This window comes from Ornithodoros turicata, chromosome 1 (genome assembly GCF_037126465.1).
Source record: "Ornithodoros turicata isolate Travis chromosome 1, ASM3712646v1, whole genome shotgun sequence".
In the NCBI taxonomy this organism is placed as follows: domain Eukaryota; kingdom Metazoa; phylum Arthropoda; class Arachnida; order Ixodida; family Argasidae; genus Ornithodoros; species Ornithodoros turicata.
The window spans coordinates 183,569,481-183,592,105 of record NC_088201.1 but is presented as its reverse complement, the minus strand read 5'-3'; the positions used below and the strand labels follow the sequence as shown (position 1 = coordinate 183,592,105).

At 44.7% G+C, this 22,625-nt stretch overlaps 1 protein-coding gene across 2 annotated transcripts in view; it reads left to right on the top strand.

The window, feature by feature from the left end:
* LOC135373791 (uncharacterized) overlaps window positions 1-22,625 on the top strand; it is a 46,328-nt gene that overhangs the window by 22,829 nt on the left and 874 nt on the right. The window contains exons 8-10 of one of the 2 annotated variants that reach the window (XM_064606861.1): window positions 8,140-8,295; window positions 12,435-12,558; window positions 18,490-18,594. In XM_064606861.1, the coding sequence (XP_064462931.1) occupies window positions 8,140-8,295; window positions 12,435-12,558; window positions 18,490-18,594 (385 nt within the window). The remainder of the gene's footprint in view (window positions 1-8,139; window positions 8,296-12,434; window positions 12,559-18,489; window positions 18,595-22,625) is intronic. The other variant, XM_064606867.1, reaches the window with a different exon arrangement.

The following is a 22,625-nucleotide window of genomic DNA, read 5'->3' as shown; positions in this document are numbered from 1 at the left end:
CTCAACGGCCAGGCAGACATCCTCTGGAAGAGAGTATGTAACTACCAGATGACAACCTGAAATTCATTAATTAACTTTTTAATTAGAGAATTTCGGGAAAAAGCGGGATAGCAGATTGAGAGACTATCCTCGTTCAACTCCATTCCACGTTTTAAAAATGCTGAAACACGCACGTGCGTTAAACTATCCATCCCAGAATTTTGATATGCAAATGAGCCGAAACCGAAAAAGCTCGCCTCAGGAGTGGTGTTGCAAACCCATTATAAAAAACGTTTCTTTTATTATTTTTCAAGCGCCTTAAGTGAGAAAAGAAAGTGTCGTGACAAAACCATACAAATCATATAAGCCCCGTCCTGTTCCTGTTACAAATCCCTTCTATAATTGACGTCTTGTTCATTATGGTGTTGCCCTATAGTTTAGAGCACTGGGGGTCTTTATTTCGAGTGATAAGGCATTCGTTCAAAATGTCGACGCGATACATGCTGACATCAAGTTGAGCCCTCTGAATACCAGAGGGCTCAACTTGAAATCGACAGCATTATCAGCAGCGCTTCAGTCTCACAGTACTGACGGATGGGTGGACGAAGGTCCGCGGCAAGTCCATCCTTAACTTCGTTGTGGCAACTCCCCAGCCTGTGTTCTACAAGTCGTTGATCTCAGGAGGCAACCGACACACTGCGGAATATATGGGCACAGAAATCTGCTGCGTGATAGAAAGTGTGGGTGCTGAGGAGGTGGTTGCTCTTGTCACGGGTAATGCCAGCAACATGAAGGCCACCTAGAAAATGGTGAAGCCCCATGGTGTGTAACTCCATCGGGCTGCTCTGCACATAGACTTGACCTTCTTGTTAATGGCACTGCCAAGATTGAACCGCTAAAGAAGCTTAAAGATGGTGCAAAGAAAATTATCACCTACGTTAAAAGGACGCATGTAGTTGCTGCGACATTCAAAGAGAAACAAGGCAAAACATTTCCTATCACGCTCAAGTTGCTCAGCATGACGAGGTGGGGAGGGATTGTGTTGTGATTTGAAAGCCTCCTGCAAAACAAGAAACCCTTACAGGAGAGTGTTTTAGAGGACCTTTTTTAGTTCAGAGGATCTTTGTGTCAGCAAGCCCATAAGAGATGTTGTTCTCGACAACAAGTATTTCTGGACCAGCCTTCCTTGCTTTTCTCACTTGAAGCCGACGTGCGACGAGATTGCCAGAATTGAGGCAGACACAGCTCACCTGTCTGATATGCCAGATGCATTTTGGAACAATCAGCAGGCGATGGTATCTCAGCTTCCGGTTTTGAAGCTCGCGGATGAAGACTTACAGAAGGTTACAGACGTTGTTAACAACCGTAAGCTCTTCTGTCTTCAGCCAATACACGCAGCCGCGAACATTGTTGACCATCGGTACAAAGGGAGACACCTTGATGACTCTGAAGTGGTAGACGCTATGGACTGGCTCACCCAGGAATGTCAATGTCGTGGACAGGAAGTTGGGAAAGTGCTCTCGAACCTCGCGGAATGCCGCACATCGAGTGGAATCTGGAGCAGACCTTCGCTGTGGCAATCAGCGGATCATAGTTCCCCCTCTGTATGGTGGGACAGTCTTTGCACGTCGCATCAACTCACAGACATTGCGTCTCGCCTCTGAAGATCCCGCCTCCGTCGGCTGCATGTGAACGGAACTGGCCAGACTTTGGCAACATCCACGCAGCAGTTAGGAACCGACTGAAAAATGACAGACTTGGAAAGCGGGAGTTTGTTCACTCCTACCTGAACTTCAAAAAGAAGAGCGAAGGCATACGTGATGTTAGATGTACTGGAGACATTTCCTCAGATAGCGAGGGACCGGAATAATGCATCCTGATTCCTGAACGTGTGTATGTGGGTGTGTTCATTTTGTTTTTATTTCTTGTTTCCTGATAGAAAACAAACACTTTTCGTTGCGCACGACATATTTTTATATTTTTCCAATTTTTCCGGAAAAACAGGAAAAACATTTTTTTACGCTCAATCAATTTTTCCGGCTTTTTTGCAAATCTACTCAGGAGCGCATCGCCTTCGCTGACGAACGCGTTTCTGCGACAGAAGCATGCCTTAAAAGCGAACGGATCTGTCCACCTGAGCAGCACCTACTCCACTCATCTACAGGGTGTCCCAGAAAACGTGTCATTGAATTATAATAAAAAAACTATGCCACCTAGAATCGTGCGGTCAACAGCATTTGTTCTTATTAGGTTTTTGCCGCCTCCTAATGTGAATGTCATGTACTCCAAGTTTAATTATGTAAATATTTGCGAACTGAACTCGGAAATTTGCCAAGTAAGGGTCACTTTTTTGCCCCACCAATATGAAGAGCGTGCCGAATTCACTCAAATTCATGATAATTCACAGTGATACTCACGAGCTATCCCATCGGAAAAAATAGCCGAATATCATGCGTTTCGGAGCACCGGACCATAGCGCGCGATGACTTTTTGAGCGCAATCGCTCGTAGTGCGACGAAAGCAGGTTCCGAAGCCAGCCCACAGAGTGATAGTAGAAAAAGTAACAGTTCCTAAATTGGGAGAGGGAAAGCATTACCCCAGCGAAAGTCGGACGTGATAAGCCGTGCCTGTTTTATCTCTTTCTGCGATGTCGGGGAGGGCTGGGTTTCCAACCTCCTTTCGTCGGACTGACAAAGATTGCGCTGAAAAATTCATCGTGCGCTATTCTGTGCGACCTACGTAGAGCATGATGTTTGGCTATTTTTTCCGATGGGATAGCTTCTGAACATCCCTGTCAATTATCATTAATTTGACTAAATTAGACATGCTGTTCACATTGGTGGGGTAAAAAAGTGACCTTTACTAGGCAAATTTCCGACTTACGCTCGCAAATATTTACATAATTAAACTTGGAGTACATGACATTCACACGAGGAGGTGGCAAAAACCCAGTAAGAACAAATGCCATTGACCGCATGACTCTAGGTGGTGTAGTTTTTTTATTATAATTCAATGATACGTTTTCTGGGACACCCTGTATATTGATCCAAGCCACATGGCCCTCTGACGTGTTATGAGCGCCGTACTCGCCGCGGTTTCGATATCGATTCATTTGCATATCAAAATTCGGGGATGAAAATTTTAACGTATGTGCGTGTTTCAGAATTTATTAAACGTGAAATGGCTTGCGCTAGGACGTCTCTCAAACGGCCATCTCGCTTTTGCCCGAAATCCCCTAATTAAAAAGTTAATTAATGAATTTTATGTAACTACTCATCTTATAGTTGCACACTTACTTCAAGAGGATGTCGGGCTGGTCGTAGAACTCAACTGAAAAAACGATATATGTGCTGCTCACACACCTTTTTAATATGTTAGCATTACAGTCCTCGCTACGAACGAATCGCGGCGTGGTCTGTCTGTAGCCACGGAGTGGAGATAGAAGCTCCGAGGGGAGAGGAGGAGAGAAGGTTGGGGAGAGGAGGCGCGCAGTGGAGAAGGAGCGTACAGGTGGATCGCACGCGGAAATAGGTCACAGGGAGAGGAGAACGGCGAACGCGGTGAGTGGAGAGGGAAGGATAAAAGGAGGGGGCACGTGCAGAGCGCGACGCGGCGCGCCGGTAGTGCAACTGTGGTGGTCAGCAAGCACTACTCTCAGCACCTTCAGCAAGTTCGGTCAGCAAGTCAGCAAGTTCGGACGTGTCTGCGTGGGCGCGCTATGGGTTATAAAAGCTGTGTGGAGGAGCGGCGGTGAAAGAAGGCTGAGGAAAGAACGGCGCCGCCAAGCTGAATCGGAGGAAGGTTGGGTGAAGCGTTGTGTAGCGTTGTGAAGGGGTGTTCCCAAAGGGCCTTCAATTGTTAATGTTAACGCATTTCCGTCGGGTCCACCAATGGATCGACCATGAGGCATTGGTTGTTCCCATCCTAAAACCAGCCAAGCCCCCAAATGCGCTATCCTCCTTTCGCCCTGTGAGCCTGACAAGCTGTATGGGGAAACTGATGGAGAGAATTGTTTTGCATCGCCTCGACTGGTGGCTCGAAAAACAACATGCGTTCCCTCACGAAATGGCTGGATTTCGTCGCCACCGAAGCTCCATGGATCCAGTTCTCGACCTAGTCTCTACAGTTCAACATGCTCGTGCCCATCGACGGATCGTCCTATCGGTTTTCCTCGACATCAAGCGCGCATATGATACCGTCTCGCACATTTGTGTGCTGCACGCCTTGCGCTCGTTCGGGGTATCCGGTCGGCTCTTCATCTGGCTCCAAGACTTCCTTACGGACCGAACTGTCGCTGTTCGTACGTCCCAAGGCCAAATCCCTCAGCATCCTGTTCCACAAGGAGTCCCCCAAGGAAGCATTCTCAGCCCGACACTCTTTAACGTGGTGATGGCCGGCCTACAATCAGTAATTCCTCGTAAAGTGTCGTTTTCCGTGTATGCAGATGACGTCGCCCTTTGGACAGTAGGAAAATCACGCCCAGCCATACAGCGCCGCCTGCAGCTCGCTTTAAGTAATATCCATACGTACCTCACGCACCTTGGCATGGACCTTTCACCCGAAAAGTGTGTCGAGCTCCCTTTCACGCGCAAAGCTATGGACAATTTCCCTCTTTGGCTTGGTACAAAGAAGCTTGAGCCGGTACGCTTCCACCGCTTCCTTGGCGTGGTAATCGACTCGGGCATGCGCTGGGCTCGGCACATTAAACACCTTCAAACTAAAGTGCAGCGATGGCTCCCCGCAATTCAACATCTTTCTGGCTCAGGATGGGGCTGTGATCAGCGTTCCCTGCTCGCGGTTCACGCGGCATTGGTGAGAGCGACTGTGCTTTACAGCCTTCCTATTCTGCACAAGATATCAACAACTTCATTAAATACACTTCGGTCCCTGTTTGCTCGAAGCCTTCGTCGATGCCTCGGAGTTCCAAGAATGGCTGAAACACGGCAAGTACTGGTTGTAGCTGGTGAGCTCCCGATTGAGGTTCTCCGTGAACATGAAACGGCTCGGCACTTCCTCCGTTTGCGTGCTCACATTCCCCGCCACCTGCTCCTCAGGAAAATTCGATACCGCCCTGAAAGCGACTTCTATCGAGTAGCGCAGAGGACACGCCAGACTCTCACTGGCTTCATAACTAAGGACACTATACCGCCGGAAGCCCCTGGTCTCTACCGGTACCGCCCACTTTTGTACGCCTTCCTAACCTTCTGGAAAGAAGGGATCAGGTCCCCCCTCAAGTCCTCCGAGCCCATTTTCATGCTCTGGTAGACGAGAAGTTTTCTACGTTTACGGCAGCATATACCGATGGCGCATCCCGAAACAACAAGTCCGCCTCAGCATTCGTCATACCATCCGAAGGCGTAGTGCACGGAAGTCGCTACGGAAGTCAGCTGCGGAATTCTATGCCATCATTTTCTTTCTACAACACATCGCTGATTTTACACCGCGGGAATGGGCAGTCTTCACAGACTCCAAATCTGCACTTCAAGCTACTGAAAATTCTGGCATACGAGGCCCATCCGCACCCCTAGTCACAGATGTGTTAATGGCTTACCACACTATCTACGCAGCAGGCCACAGGCTAGTTCTCCAGTGGGTTCCAGCCCATTGTGGTGTTGTGGGGAACGAGCAGGAGAACAGCGCCGCACAAGCAACACTGTCGTATCGGAAACGTATTGTTCTGCTGAGAGGAGACCGCCATTCAATTCTCCGACGCCTTGTGACACCCCTGGCTTCCCGCCAATGGACAACCGACATTCTTCCCCCCTCTATGTTGAGCAGAGTTGATCCAACGCTCGCTTTCCGCATGCCGCGAAACACCTCGTCACGATGCTGCATTAATCCACCGAATGCGCCTCGATGTGGCCTTTACAGCTCAGTGGCGTTATCGCTTGAGACAAGTTGACTCTCCCACCTGCTGCCACTGTGGTGTGCTTGAGGATCTGGAGCATATTCTTCTTCATTGCTCCCACTACCAACCTTCCCGAACCACACTCTCCGAGTCTCTTCGTCAGCTGGACTCTCGCCCCTTCTCCCTATCGAAATTACTTGGTTCCTGGCCTAATCCAGCCCAGCAACGCTCTGCGCTTAAAGCTCTTCTGACATTTCTGGACACCATCGGACTTCGATCGTTATTGTGACGGGGCTCGTTATTTTATTCCCCACATTCCCACCAGCAATGGGGTAGAGTATCGCCTGTGGCGATGAACCTCCCCACTCTCCAAAGTCAAAATAAAGTTGTTGTTGTTTGGACCATGATTTTTATAAAAATTCTCTAACGGCTAAAAATAAACACCCTGTATTTCTGTCACACCCCGGGTATCCAGTCGAAAAATTACGAAGACCTACTCCGACACATTGGTCTCATTTCCCTTTCAACTCAGCACGATATTACCGATGCCACTTTGTTATACAAGTGCATTTAATCTCAAATTGGGCTGCCCACAGTTCCTAGGATCCGTGAATTTTGCTTTTCCACGTCTGTCTCTACGAAAGCATCATACTTTTTTTTTTGCCCCGAATGTTTGTAAGGGGACCCTGTAGCGCGAGGCAAGACCCTAACAAACTCGCTGTCATGGGATATTTGTTGTGTAATCCTCCTCGTTCTATGCAAAGAAGTTGTATCTAAAGCTTTCCATTTGTGAAGTCTTGTTTTTCACGCTCGAAGAAGTTTTTCTTATCAGTATTCCATACTATTTCTGCGATCTTTTACTAATCTTTTTGCGATATTTTAGTCCTATAGTTTAACATATCTGTAATGTGCAAAATGTCACTCAACAGGAACAACAACAGCTTTATTCTTAAGGTAAGGAATGGGGAGTTCCATCGCCAGGGGCGAGATTGTACCCCATTGCTGGTGATGATGTGGGGAATGAAATAATGAGTGCCTTCACAGTAAAGGCCAAAGTCCCACTGTGTCCCAAAAGGTCAAAATGCTTTGAGCGCAGAGCGTTGGTGGGCTGCATTTGGCCAGGGACCAATCAATTTCGATAGAGAGAAACAGCGAGAGTCCAGCTGACTAAGAAACCCGGAGAGTGCGGTTCGTGAAGGTTGATAGTGTGGACAATGAAGAAGAATGTGCTCTAGATCCTCAAGAGAACCGCAGTGACAGCATCTGTGAGAGTTATGCAAGACGTGCCTGTGATTTTTGACACAAGCAATTTGTCCACCTACATTATTGTATATAATTGTATGTCGCTTGTGCCAATTTATCTTTTCATGCCATCCTGCAGTTTTTCTTATCAGTATTAGATATAATTTCTGTTATCATTCACTCATCTTTTTGCGATCTTTTAGTGCTATAATTTCACCTATCTGTAACGTGCAATATGTTATTCATGTCGTGCTTGTAATATTATATATATAAGCATATATGTTCTTTGACCTAAGTGTGTATTACGTAAGCTGTTAGTATATTGTCCATTTCCTGGGTATTTGATGTTTTCGGCATGATGCATAACTTTGTAAGCATGCGCCAACACCAAGGCTCTCGAGGTTGTTCTTGGGCACGTAATAAAAAATCGTTATTATTATTATTAAAAACCCAGCAAAAAAGAAACATCCCGAAGGACATCGTATCGACTGAGAGAAGGCCGATTATCCAGGGTGAGCTTAATTTCGTGCACGCTGAAAACTACTCCAATTTAGGTACACATGAGTTTACATTATGGCATGATAAAGTATCCGCAAAACTAGCATGAAAAAGCAGAGTCGACATTGGCCAAATTTCGCACTCAGAAAATAGCCAATTTCGATTAAAGTAGCGACACCTGGCAATCCTGCAGGTGCGTTTCATCACCTTCATGGTGTAAGCTACATAAAATGCTTGTTGTGTTCAAGCAAGGAAACTAAATCGGCCTAACGAGTAGAAACTACATAAAAATAATCGGAGGGCGTGTCTTATTGCTGGAGGCTTTGCAACGAACTTTTGTTACGTCAGATTTTGCACAATATAAAAGTTCTCATATGTTTCTATCCGGCTTGCCCCTGTGATTTAATGCCCTCTGAAGTGTTAGCATTGCAGCATGATTTGTGCGAAGGTGAGTACGGTGTATTCAAATGACGAAAGAATCTCGCACGGAATGCTTCTTGCTAACATATTACAGCAAACATGGCCCTCAGCATCGACATTACATTATCAGATTACATTACATTCTCTTTCAGATTGGGATCCCAGTATGACGGCTGGAGAGATAATGAACATACACGTGCCACTGATTGCCACCGAGTCAACCACCATGTCATGTCATACTACGAAGACGTTGCGCAGTCCCATAAATTCTCTTCCTGTTCATTGACTGAGATGGAAACGAGACTGAAGTAAGTTCGTTGGACCGGGATAGCTGTTCCTGTTACAATAGATTACAGGCTTTGCCCGAATACTTAATGTATAGCAATATGAAACAGTAGACGAGTAGAAATCCAGAGAACCGGTAAGGAAGTACGAAGAGGGTACCTCCGGATGAGAGCCGTCAATAGTTTGAACAGCGGATGTTCTTCTTCTGGGCCTAGAAGAGGAACAGTCTCTGTTCGAAATATCGTCGGCTGTCGTCCTGGGGCAACTCCCTTCATGATATGAAACTGTGCGCTACGAACATGGAGCTTATTGATATGCAGTGAACTCACGTTAGTGTGACTACCGCCGTTCGTGTGGATTTGATCGTAAAGCGAATTGTCATACTAACGAAAAACGCACCCTCGGGACAGACCTCAACACCTATGTACATATGACGGTCTATTTTCTGAAAAAGTCAGTTCCCGTTAGCTGTATTTGATTCGGTTGCATTTTCTGAACCAGTGCAAACGGTGCAAGTTCCAGCATTCGATTCACCAGAGGTGCAGCTGCTGCACTACATACGATCATTCGATTGGGAAAAGCGCAACGGGAGTTCAGCACGAGTTCAGGAAAGCGCACCGTCTTTGACGTCTATGCAACGCTTCGTGCACCGTGGAGCAGATGACGTGAATAGGGTAGCTGTAATTCTGGGCGACATTTTATCGTCGATACGTATCATACTGTCAATCAATTTTGTTAAGGTGAACTTCTTGTTACTCCTGGGGTCAATTATTTACAGGTAATAATCACTAGCGATGCAGTGCAAAAATTGTTGAGAAACTATCTGAGGTTTACACGTTTCTATTCGATTGGACTCAGTGCACATTGCAGGAGAGCAGCAGCCGACCTGCACGTCTTTTGCACTACTTTACACTGCCTCTTGCACTTTCTCGCGAAACGAAGACAGCTATTGTCTACTTGGAGCAGTTATCACCAATGAAGTTTCCTGAAAGGACAATAGCATCATAAATTGTGCACTCCATATAAATGCCATTCTATTGCTCAAAGCATAACCGTACAACCTCTAGTGCTTCGCTTGTCTCTTTCGTAGTGTCGTTCAGAGTACCACTCAGCTCACCATCTTGCAGCCCAATGCAAGGTTGGTTAACTTCGAACCGAGATCAAGGATCGCTGAAACTTGAAGTGAACACTCCATTCTTTCTTACAAACGTCTGTTAGTGACGTGATGAATGTTTCAGTGACAATTATTCCCTTTAGGGAAGCAGGGTTATGCGTTAGATTCAAGTTAAAGGTCGTCTCCAGTAATACCTTCACTTTTTCAAGCAGACACAATATCATGGAAGCTCATATCAAACTGAAGTATGAAACCACCCTTCATTTCCAGAAAACGGCCCCATATTTCAAGTAATCGTAACTTAATTATCGTGAAACAGACATATGCGCCGCCATTATTATGACGGCAGTGGTTCAGGTGGTCGTTACCACTCACTGAAGTGGTATCAGTGTCCTTTCGAGACATCCCTCCCCCTCTACGGAGCATAAGGGAATGTAGACTGGCGATGGTGGCCAGGAGCACCTGCTCAATCGACGTAGGCTTCTTGATCGCAGTGTGCCTTTTGTTTGTGTGACGGTTTGCCAATGCCGAAAGACGTTGTTGATACCACCTGTGGAGTTACGATTCGTGCAAGTATGTTTTCGCGTTGCCCGCCTGCGGCTAACTGGAGAAGAGCGTCATGAACGGAGCAGTAGATCCAGACACTGCGTTTGGGCAGATTCTTTGCTGAAGTACACAGTGAGGGAGGGAAGAGAGGGTCGATCGCCTTCTCGCCTTAGATCCGCCACTGCATGAACGTCAATTGTTGTCCACCCAGCTGTGCTACGCCTGCGTACGAAAAAGTTGTTTTTGCTAGAATAATAGTTATAACAACAATTCCAACAAAAGCGTATTTTGTCTTACTTTCCAACATCTTGCTCTATTATAGACATACCATTGTTAAAGTAAGTCGATCGATTGCTTAGTCGCAGCACTTCGCTCTCGTGTCGTTATGGCTCACCGCCGCTGCATCATTCGCTGTTTGCGAAGTCATGCACTGAGCACAATCTCTCTCGAATGCGAGAAGTTTGACGTTCTAGGAACAGTAATTACACTTCTTTAAGGGCATTACAATCGTGCGAACGAGTTCTACGTGGCAATGCTATGGCATCGTATACCCACTGTATGTATGTGCGTGAGGATTAGGCATGAGAAAAACTTTCGTGGCTTCCGAAATTAACGAGTACATTGCCGAGATAGCAAGGCAGCGAGAACCAGATATAAGAACAAGCAAGATACTTACATGACGGCATACATACAATATGGCAGCTCAAGAGAGGCATAACAAGGCAGAAATAAGCAAAAAAAAAAGCACAATACACGGCACAGTACAAATACAAAGTGAAAGCGCAATTATGGGGGATATCTTTACATCTCACTTCAGCTGGCTCACAAGACCAATGCAGTCACGCGACAACACATTAATCAACCACTAAAAAAGAAGAAAAAGTTGAGTTGCTTGTATGAGATGATACATCATTATTACACCTGTATCTGGATGTTGGTTTCCCCAGATACTGTAATTTTACACGTAACACTGAACAGAACAACAACAACTCTATGGCAAGATTATGAATGGGGAGTTTCATCGCCAGGGGCGTTACTCTATCCTATTGCTGGTGATGATGCGGGGAATGAAATAATGAGACCCTTCACAAAAATGATCGATGTCCTATATATTCATTGGACAGAACATAACTCCATTGCATACACAGAACTGGCATAGAACTACACAGTAGTCATATAACTGCCTGGCTGACCTGCATAATGCTCGCCACAGGTGAGCAAGTACACTGCAAGATGGACAAGAAACACGGTTCAGTTGAGGTGTTTTGTGGTCAGTCCTACGGGTAAAATGAAGTGATTCCCCACAAATCAATGTGTCAGTTTTTCTCGCGAAGTGCGACAGAAAAAAAAAAAAAACGCTGCCCGAACGTGTCGTTATTCCAGGGCTGTTTCCTTGCGATATACAGGGTGTTTATTATTATTATTAATATCATTATGCGACCGATATTTTTTGCAAAATTGGTCTGAGAGAAGCGCCGATGCCATCCTGACAGGCGGGTTATGAGGCCTGGTGGACATCCTGAAGGACAGTGTATGCAAATAATGAACGACTAATTAGTTAAAATTCAGTAATTGACTTATTAGCATAATTAGATATTTTCTGGGAAATGCGAGACAGCAGAATGTGAGCCAGTCATTATTCAAATTCGTCATCCTTATTAAACACCTTCAGAAACGAACGTGCCTTGATATATAAATTGCCAAATTCCGCTATGCAAATGAGCTGAAACTAGAACCACGCATTTTTCGAGCAGAGGATCGACACGGCCTTCGCCTTATCTTGGTCGGCGAGTTGTCTATCTGGCTATTAGATTAGCCCCTACTCGAATCAGCTGCATCGCCACAAAGCGCATGGTTCTCTTACGTGGAATGCCTGTGGTTCTTTCTGGGCACTTGTAGCGCGTAGTTCTGGTCTTGCCTCATTCGGGTAGCGAAATTTGGCAATTTATATCTCATGGTACCTTCTCTTCTCAGGGTGTTTAGTGAGAAGATGGATTCGAACAATGACTGGCTCCAATTCTGCTATCCCAAGAACATTTACCAAGAACAGTAGACAATTAATTTTAAGTAATTAGTCGGCTGGCCGACTGGCCGTGTAAGCCACCTGCAAAGACAGCATCGACTCTGCTTTCAAAGCTTTACAAAACCTATGTGTCAAACAAAAAATAAATAAATAAAAAGAAAACATCCTGTATTTTTTTCGATCCTCTCTTTACTTCCTTTTTGAAAACAGCAATAGCAGCAGCGCACCGAAGGAACATACGTGTTTTGGTCGAGCTTTCATCTTTCGTACCTAAAAAGTTCAATTGCGCAAATCAACTAGGGCGGAGCTCCAGGAAGTCGTTAGTGCGCAAGATGGCCGCCTTACCCAATAATTGTACTTAATTAAATACATTTTATGAGTTGTTAAGAAATACTCACCACAGTTAGGACGGATATCCTGTATACTGAAACGTGGCCTAGGCATGTAATTAATTTCGAGCTCTTTCTTTCCTTTTGCAGGAACTACACGTGTGATAAAGCGCGCACCAAGAAGGTTACTATCGGCAGCGACGTGAAGTACCCTGGAGAAGATATGACTCGTGAAATGCAGTGTAAAAAAATTGACCCCAAGCTCTATGATCAAGTATATGGAACATGTCGTCGCTTTGATTTGTCATGTGTGTAAACCAACCTAATGGTGGAAGGGTGGGGTGGGGGAATTTATCGTCTTATTGGAATCCTCCGTGCGCTCGTAAGGCTTATCCTTTTTTGTCGGCGTTGCCCATAGGCTAAGTTGCATCCACCTGACAACGAACGTCGTTTGCTTCTGCTTCGCTGTAGTTCAATGGGCCAGGAAAGTCCACCTCCACAACCTCGAGCCTTTACCATGTCTCTTTTTCAGCAAAATATTGTACTGCATGTTTGACATCACTTACAGATTTTTGATAAGACAGCTATGAAAGCAGCACGTATGGTATGTTCTTTTTGCAGTTGAGCTATACGGCAGTGCTGACATTCTCTCGAAAAAAACATGTAGCTACAAGAGAAGTAATTACCCAAAATCCATTAAATACTTGTTCAGTTAAAGAATTATGGGCGAAACCCAGAAAGCAGACTGGGAGACAGTCCTCGTTGAAAGCTATTCCGTCTTTTAAACGTACTGGAAAAAAAAGCGCGTGTCTATGAATATTCATACTGCCGAAACCAAACAATCCGAACCCAAAACTGCGCTCCTCAGGAGCACATAACTTTCGCCGACTGTGACTTATCTGGGCCATAAAGCGGTTGATCTGGCGAGGGTATCTGCACCTACTCCAACCATCTCCATCGCTCCAAAGCACGTTGTCTTCTGAAGTGGAATTAGCGCTGTCGTCCCTGCGTTCCCGATTGCCCCGGTTTGGTCACACTTACGTAGCGAAATTAGAAGATAACGCACGTGCGGCTTTCCGGACTTAAAAAAAAAACAGCTTTCAACGAAGTTTGTCTCCCATTCTGCTCTCTCATTTTTTCTCCAAAGCTCTTGAAATTAATTTGGTGTACTTAGTTATCTCGTTGTCGCATACTGTCTTCGAGAGCGTGTTGTCTGCCCGTACAACTCAACTGCAAAAAGGACATATATGCTGCTGTCGTAGATTTTTTTTAGAAAATATTTAGAAAGGATCAAAAACCTCCCTGTGTGTAGGTCGACAGGAGTTGTGTGTCAGTTGCATAGTTCGGCATTTCGGGGAGTGGAACTCGCTATCACTCTCGAGCTCAGTCACAGGCTGCGAACGCAAGCTACAAGCTCACGAGAACGTCGACATGTCGAATCGCTGAGCTTAATATGTTGTATATTAGCGCGCCCACCTCATAACATCTCACTGGGGACAGGAGCACGGGTTCTTTTGCCAATCTGGTTCTAGGTGTGATGTTACCTGGTGAGTGCGCTAATATGCGGCATGATCGCACGCAGCGATGCGCCACGTCAACGTTCACGTGAGTTTGTAGCACGTGGCTGAGCTCACGCGTTATCATATGATTGCGATCGTGAGTTCTGTCGAGCTACGGTCACTTGGACTGGTATCAGTTTCGCGCTATTTATTTGTTCCGCTAATAGGGAGTTTTAGTATAACGTACGCTATGTCGCCTTTGCGTACGTAAGGAATAGTTGGGTGTACTGTTGGGGACACGGTTGTCTAAAATCTCCATCCCGTGGCGGAGCGATCCCCTATCAGCGATGTCTTGCACGAAGGAACTATACCAATACTGTCCCCGAGGGGAGGCCGCGCTGGACTGCTGTCTCTAGCAGATGACGCTGAGAACGCGATGGTACTATCTTCCGACAGGTGGCGCTGCGTGCGTGGCCTTACCTCGAAGACTGTAATGGTATAGTTCCTTCGTGCGCGACATCGCCGATAGGGTCTGCTCGGCCACTGGCTGGAGATTTTAGACAACCGTGTCACCAACAGTACCTCGAAATAAAGTGATTGAAATCCCCGTTTTTTAAAAATAGTAAAATTGTAAATAGATGTTATCTCGCTATAAAACGCGCAGTCGCACCCGCGAAACTGCAGCAGCGAACTTAGGCCAACCTGGACATCTAAATGCAAACACCGAACTTGGACTAACCTAATAATAAACTAACCAACCTGCTGTTCTGTCGTGTCCGCCCTTCTAAGCCGAACGGCCGCTGAAATGTGGCGTTCGCTCGCTAAAACGACCTGGACAGACATCGAAAACCCATGAGTTTGAGTGTTTAAACAGTGATGTAGTGTTTTCAGACACTGCATATATTCTTAGGAAGCAATCAAGCATTTTCCTTCATTTTCCTTGTTTGGAGACCATGGCAGTTGGCAATACGAGGTGAATTTCGATTTCGCTATAAATTTCGATTTCGAATTTCGATTTCGATTTCGAGGTGGATTTCGCTGACCAGAAATATCCAGGTGCTCCCGAATAGCGTGGTGGCCCTCAGCAATACGGAAACCTGTGTTTATGTGCTGCGCGGTCGCAGAACCACAAGCGCCATCCCTTACGTACGCAAAGGAGATAGCATTGGATGTACTGAGACTCACTATTACAAACAGGAGGCGGAGAAAGCCCTTCTTCTAAAATTGAAGTTACCTTGGCTTAAGCGTTACATCTTGCAAACGCTCTATTGATCATTGTGCAACGCATATACTGTTTCTCTTCCAAATACTATCGTCTGCCTACCTCTTTATTATATGACACATTTTTCCTCCTTATTCTATATTTCGTGGTGCTTTAGATGCCCCCATTGTTGTAGGTGCCTCTTCGTATAATTTAGAGACGTGATCTTGTCAGGTCGATAATGGTCCTCAATCGGTGACAGATTCGACGGAACATGTGCTATAACAGCAAGGGTACAAATGCTAGAATGATATACAGGGTGTTGCTTTTTAGCTGCAACCAAGTTTCATAAGAAGGGGTGTTGATTTATGACGATTTAACTTTTAACATTGAATTGGATTTTGTCGGGCCTCCTACTAGGAAACAATTTTTTCTCAACGAATGGACTAATTAACAGAAATATTTTAATCAACTTTGTAATTATTAACTTTAGGGAGCACATAGCAACTTGCAGTATTAGAGCCTTATTTCCACATGATTCGCTGGAACCATTAATGAAGCATCAAAGCAACCGCAGCGCCTGCCACAGACCTAATTATTGTAGCTCTGCCGTCTGTTGCAAACCGCAAGTGATCGGCAAAGGAGCGCCAGTGACGTCGATTGAGAAAAACGTCATACGCGATTGAGGCAATCCTTATTGCGGTATGTTTCACAATCTTTGTTTTGTTTTGTTTTTGCATTCTTTTCTTCTTTCATATGTTCGCTGTCGCTTGCCGCATCGCTCATTTCATCCCGCTGGACACGGCTCTCGAACTTCACCTGTACCACAAGCGCTGATATGTAGTAGCGATCCGCAAAGCTCCTTGCAAGCAAAAGCTACAACAACTTTATTTTAAACATGATGAATGGGGAGCTTCATCACTAAGGGCGATACTCTGCCCCATTGATAGCGATGTGGGGGAGCGAAATAAGCCCCCAAGCAAAAACAAAAGCGAAACAAAGATCGTGAAACATACCGCGACATGGGTTTGCCTAAATCGCGTATGACGTTTTTCTGTGACGTTAAGTAAGGGCAGAGATATCGACGTCACTTTCGCTCTTTTGTCGATCACTTGCGGTTTGCAGCAGACTGCAGAGTTCTGACTCAGAGATCTGTGGCGCACGCTGTGGTTACTTTTGGGCTTCTTTATTTATTTATTTATTTATTTATTTTACCCTCAAGGCCCGTTGGGCATTACAGAGGGGAGTGGGAAAAGAAAATACAAAACAGTAATAAATAACAGTGAACAAAGGTCAGTAAATCAAGATGCTAAGTTAAAATGTAACAAATTGATGATGAAGTGTATAATACAAAAGCCAGTGAGTTGTGAGAGTTTATATTAAGATGTACAGGTTGATATGACACTAAGTGGTGTTATTGTGAGTCAAAAAAGGAACATAATGCAGAGCGAAATCGGGAGTGATCGCGAATGTGTATGATGTCACTAGGAAGGTGGTTCCACTCAGCAGATGTGCGGGGGACGAAAGACTGCAGGCACGTGTTGGTGTGGTATGACGTTAGGCCTATCTTATGTTGATGATCAATCCAAGATGAAATGTAAGTGGGCGGAGGTAGAAGTTCACCACGCAAACCAGGCAGGTCATAGTGAAGTTTGTGAAGCAAAGATAAACGAAAAATTTTACGACGTGAAGCAAGGGAAGGTAAGGCAAGAGTGTTCTTTATCGTACTAATACTCGCTGTGCGAGAATAATTACCAGTAATGAAACGCGCAGAATTATTTTGGACAAGTTCGATTGCATTAATTAGTGTCGCTGAGCTAGGATCCCATATGGTGGCGGAGTATTCTAATTTTGAACGCACAAGAGACTTATAGAGCAATGTTTTTAGGGATAGGGGGGCTGAAGAGAAGTTGCGACGAAGGTAGCCTAACATGCGGTTTGCGTTGTTAATTATGCTCTTTATGTGAAACAACCTGGATAGAGTTGAAGTTATATGAAGACCAAGGTACTTGTATGATGAAACATTTTCAAGAGTAATATCGTTAAGATAGTAAGTAGAAGGAGGTAACATATTTGTTCGAGATATGCGCAAGACTTTACATTTAGTAATATTTAATTGCATTAACCAAGTGTCACACCATTCAGAGATAGCAGTTAAATCTTGTTGCAACAAAAAAATATCGTTAGGATTAGTGATTCGACGAAAAATTACACAATCATCCGCAAATCCGCGTGGTACTAGCGGATCATGTGGAGATCAGGCTGTGATTTCGCGATTGCAATGTGCACCCTAAACCTACTCATTAAAAAGTTGATTAAATTATCTTTGTTAATTAGTCCGCTAAATGAGAAAGAATATGGTTTCATAGCAGCAGCCTCATCGGATAATCCAATGACAAAAGTAAAAGAGTCCTAAGGAAACTCCCGTTTTTATGAAAATTTGTTGCAGCCAAAAAGGAACACCCTCTATAACGTTTCACCTCATGCGTTGAAAATTTTGTACTAAAAATATAATTGTCCGAAGATTGTGGGGTCAACGGTGTTTACCTTTGCCGAACGTCTGCTACATCATACTACAACTTGGAAAATTTTTGTCCCAAGAAATCGAATATTCTGAATCGAACCCTGAAATCTGCAAAATCAACGTAAACATATTTTCCCAGGGACCGAGAGCCAGTGTCGGATTTACCAGATTTCATTCCAAAAACAAGAATTGCGAAAACCGTCGTTTCGTGGCATGCAAATCGTTCACCGCCCTCAGTTGTCCGTGAAGTTCATGCAAGAACGACAGAAGCAAGCGATGTTACGCGCGTCGTCCTGTCACCTTCTCACTGCTGTTTCGGTTAACTGGCCTGTCGCCTTGCAGCCGTCATAAGCATAATCACCGAAAAGCACACTGAAGGAACAGGTCCATGTCCTCGTATTGACGCTGCTTGAATTCGCCTGACGGACGAATCACGGCAGCCGCCAATTTGTGTGTCTCAAAACAACAGTAAACAACGATAATTGGCCGAGGAACGCCACAATTAGGTACGACACAGATACCTAAACCTCACACGCCCAGAAATTAACGAATTCAAACATTTTGAATTTCGAATTCGAAACAACAGTTTTGGCTGCGTTCCCTCTACTCCCATTGTAGTAGAGAATGCATTTCGTAGTGCAATGGGGTAAATCCCACATACTCTTTCTGTTTCGGTAAAAAAAAAAAAAAAAAACACTTCGTGGGTTTGGAGGATTTCCTATGTCTATTCAGAAAAAATCAATTCCTCGCGACACAAAACTGAACAGAGTGTTCGCAAGACGTGGCAAAAGTTCACCAAAGCTAAATATCATTCCCCACGTTATTTGCGGCGGAGGTTTTCATAAAAAAATTTCTACCGGTTAGATGAAACACCCTGTAGAATGTTTCTTTCTCGTTTCGGTGGTCGAATCGTGCTTGTCATGGGTGGCCTCAAATGGTCAAAACGTAAGCGTCGCGCCTATTTTTGCTCTATATTTTCAGTCAAAGTGGTATTGGTACACATGTTTGGTTGGATGTCAGACCCGACGTGCAAGCGGACCAGTGGAGGTGTACCCGCTGCTTGACGGAATGACTTGCTACGACAGGGTACGGTATTTGGAAACTTTTCTATTTCTTCTTCGCGTGTATAAGTAACGTAATCGCGACGAAATTAGGATTGATCGCTAATTCACAACAGAGCCACTGTATCTAGTAGCGTACCGCGGCACTTTTGCGCGTTGCTGGACTGGAGATTGAAGTGTCAAAGTCACGTGGCCCCGCGGATGTGACAGATGCGCGCCATCGCCATTTCCAACTTATCAATGCGTCCGCTGTAAAGTTTCAGATAAGCAATATCTCATTTTGTTCGTCGTGAAGCGTACTTCCCGGTGATATAAGCTTGGTATTTGTATTTGCAACGTGTCGCGGGCCTCTACCGGGGCAAAAATCAAGAAAAAAATATCGGAAAGGAGGTCATACATTCGAGCCAACTTCTGAAAAGCCACATCATTTATCGCCTTGATTTTTTTTCTCGTGATTGTGTAAAGGCTTGTGGTTGCAATATACAAAAACATGTTGCATTGTTTGCGTGGCGTTCAACGTTACAGGGCTCCAAAATGAGCCCTCCGGCGACATTACGCATGTGGTGGTTATAATCCCTCCTAGGTTTCACCACATAAGAGAGACTGATGCACCTTTGACCAGAGGTGATGGTGATGCTTCTAGGTTTCGTGCAGGTTCCTAATTCAATATACTAAGCGGAAGTAGGCGAGGATGTTACTCCTGACAGCAAACAGCAACCATCATAAAGGCAGTGGTCATGGGAATTCGTTACCCCTCCCCATGTGCCGTGGCTGCCTCTCTATTGAAATATCGGCGTGGAAGGTTCGCGACCTCATACGTAAACGGTCTACGGTTATCAGACTCCAATGTCTCACAGCAAGCTAAGATGTTAATTGTAAGCATTGTGTTCTTTTGGTGGATGCGCCACACGTAGGAATATTTTTATCTGCTGTCGCACCGCGCACGTTAAGAGATATTACAGGAGACTTGAAGCAAGTGTTTACTACTTACAGGTCTTCTCATGAATGAAAAGACATTAAACGCCTAATGCATTTTCATTCATCAGGGTGCTGCATCCTTGCAGCAGAGGTTCTCTATTTACATATGTTTTATCCTTGTCCGACTTCCTAAACAATTCGCTTAAGTCCATTTAACCCTTCCTCCTGTAGTAGGTACACTCATGGTTATAGCTATTTTCCCTACCATGTAGTGCACAAACACAGCAAGTGACATACTAGGTACGTGTGTTATGGAGCGGGCAAACGATGAGCGTACTAGCGGTTCTAGACGCTGGGATTGAAACTCTGGGATTTAATTATGGGGATTGAAGCTGTTATTTTGGGGGAGTATTCGGTTCGAGTTCCATTTCTTGTGTACCTGTTCTGTTCGGGTCTCGAGTACAGAAAGGAAAGGTTCGAACCAATTTGAGGCGATTCAAACCAGTTCATCGAAGCTAAATATTTCAGTTTACTGATATCACAATTCACACATAGCTTAGTCCATGTTAAGCACACAGAACATTAGTTTGTATCAGGTGTATTTCGTAGCACTCCCGCAAGAAGAAATTTGGTGTAGTCCAGTGTAGTACAGCGTGAAAGCTATCAGTGCGTTATAGATAGTACCACCATATAAGCAAATAAGGTACAGGACCAAAGCGAATGCGCAGTTGTAATGCCACGCGGAATAGAATATGTCTTGTTCTCCCTGTAAGGGAAATAAGAAGCGAATTTGGCGGTTATACGAAATACTACATTTACAACAAATTGGCTATATCTGCTGACAAATAAACAAATAGATAAATGCGTGAGAGAGAGACGGCCGCACTAAAGACAGGGAGTTTCACAGGGTAGTTCTTGCCTTTATGCATGCTCAATCTTCTGAGTGAATCAAGCAAGTTGCCATTCGTTTCTTTGTTAACTTTTTGATAAACTACACACTGCCATGTATGCTTTGTACCCGATTCACATTTTCGTTCATGAAGGGCAAGAGCGTCAAACAACGTGCCCCCAAAAGCAACAGCAAAAGAAAGAAAAAACACATACGAGAAACTGTAATTTCTAGCGTGCCTTCATGCAACACCAGGAGACCTGATACACTGAAAGGGAATCAATGAACTCTCGTTTACGCACTTTTCGGTTCATGACTCCGTCGAATGAATGCGCTGGATTTTTTCTAAGTACAACATTTTTGATAACGTAGCGACACTATTGAAACTCTGCGACATAGTTTGTAAGACGAACACTGTGGAGCTGGCTTGCTGGTGCAAATATCCTACCTGAACCGTTTCGTGAAGCGGTGCTTCAGATTTATTTCTGGTTTTCGGTTTGGTTCAGCGGTAAAATAAACATTTTAATTCGGTTCCGTTTAGTTTCGGCTCAGTCAAAAATAAGAATTTTTAGCGTGCGTCGATTCCGGTTCAGCTCCGGGTCTGATCCCTGCCGTCACGTGCGTAATGTGGCCCGAAAGCTCACTTTGCAGCAGACTTGTGCCCGTTACACGCAAAAAGTAATTGATTACCATTACCATGAGTCAAATGTACTTACATACTCCAAATGTAATTCAGTAAGAGAACAAAAGTAAAGCGAGCGTTACTCCGATCGTTACTGTGCATTCACGCAAATCATACCCGTCTTTGTGTGTCTCAGAAAAATAAAAAAAAAGTGTTCAACAACGGAACAGCTGAAATAACACGAAAAACAAAAATGCGTAGGACAGGTAGGTCTGTTCCGGGAAGACCTTACGTCAAACTTCCCAATTACTTACTAAAGCCCCAAAGCTCCAGGTGCCACTACACTGGTGTAAGGGGAGATCAGGGAGAGAGACCCTGAAATTCCATAACTTTATTACAATGACCTTCCAACCCAACAACAACCCAACAAAGGTTGACGGCACGAGAGGCTTCACTTGTGGCAGAACATCCGATATCTGTTAATAAGTTAATGTCTGCCGGAAAAGTAATCAATTACTGAGTAACCGATTAGTCATAATAGTGATTGATTACTGGAAAATTACTTTGACGATCAAGTAGCTGATTACTCGAAAACTCACTCAAAAGGTACTTGATTACAAATAACGCAATTACTAGTAACGCAATACCCACAAGTCTGCTTTGAAGCCCCGCAACGCCGACGCCACGCATATAATGCAACATATTTTCGGATATTATGCAAGCACAAGGCTTTAGGCATCCACGAGAAAATATCATTGCGATCAACATATAACAACGATGGCTGTATGGGCATAAAAACCGCTGACAACATGAATACACAGAAAACACGCACAGTAGCTCGTATGTGTTGCGTGTGTTTTCCGTCCTTCACGTTGTCGGCGTTTTTTACGCGTCGAGTTTACAACAACATGAAATGCTAAAGCAAAATCTGAGACCACGTCCCCCAGCCTGCCTGATCTTAAGTGGAATCACCCTGGGGCAACCGTGCAGAAGTGTATGGGTGAGGCGAAATAGATGTCATAGAAGTGGCAAATGTGCCCATAACTGATTATTTAATTGTTTCGTTACAATTTGTGTAATTGTTTACTGTTTCGTTACAAGAGGTTTCTTGGGTTTTGGATTGATTCAACCGTTTCACAAGACCTTCCCGTATGATAACCAATCGTGAGTTCACACTTATACCGGTAAATCCAAAGTTCATGTAGGCAGGAGGGTAGCTGCGACTTTGCAACTGTTCGTTATCTTTTCGAGAGTCAAGTCAGCTCGGTGCGGAGAATTGCCAGATTCACTCACAGATTGAACAAACCGATGAAAACGACAGCGACGAGTTCGACTCTTGAACAAGTACCGTCAGCAGCGCAAACCTAGTATTGCGATATTGATGGCAATTCTGATCCCAACGGTCAAACGCCAACCACGTTCCGATAACAAGGTTGCCTGAGAGCGAGCCTTGGGTTGGCGGTCAAATCGTACTCACGGGTACTGAACGGCAGTGATGGCCATTAACTACTTCTACTGTAGTTTAACTGTACCTACTAACCATATCGCGATTGAGTAGCTTAATTAGTAGTTCAACTACTTTTCATGGGAGGTAGTTAAAACTACTTCTTTAACTACTGCAATGTAT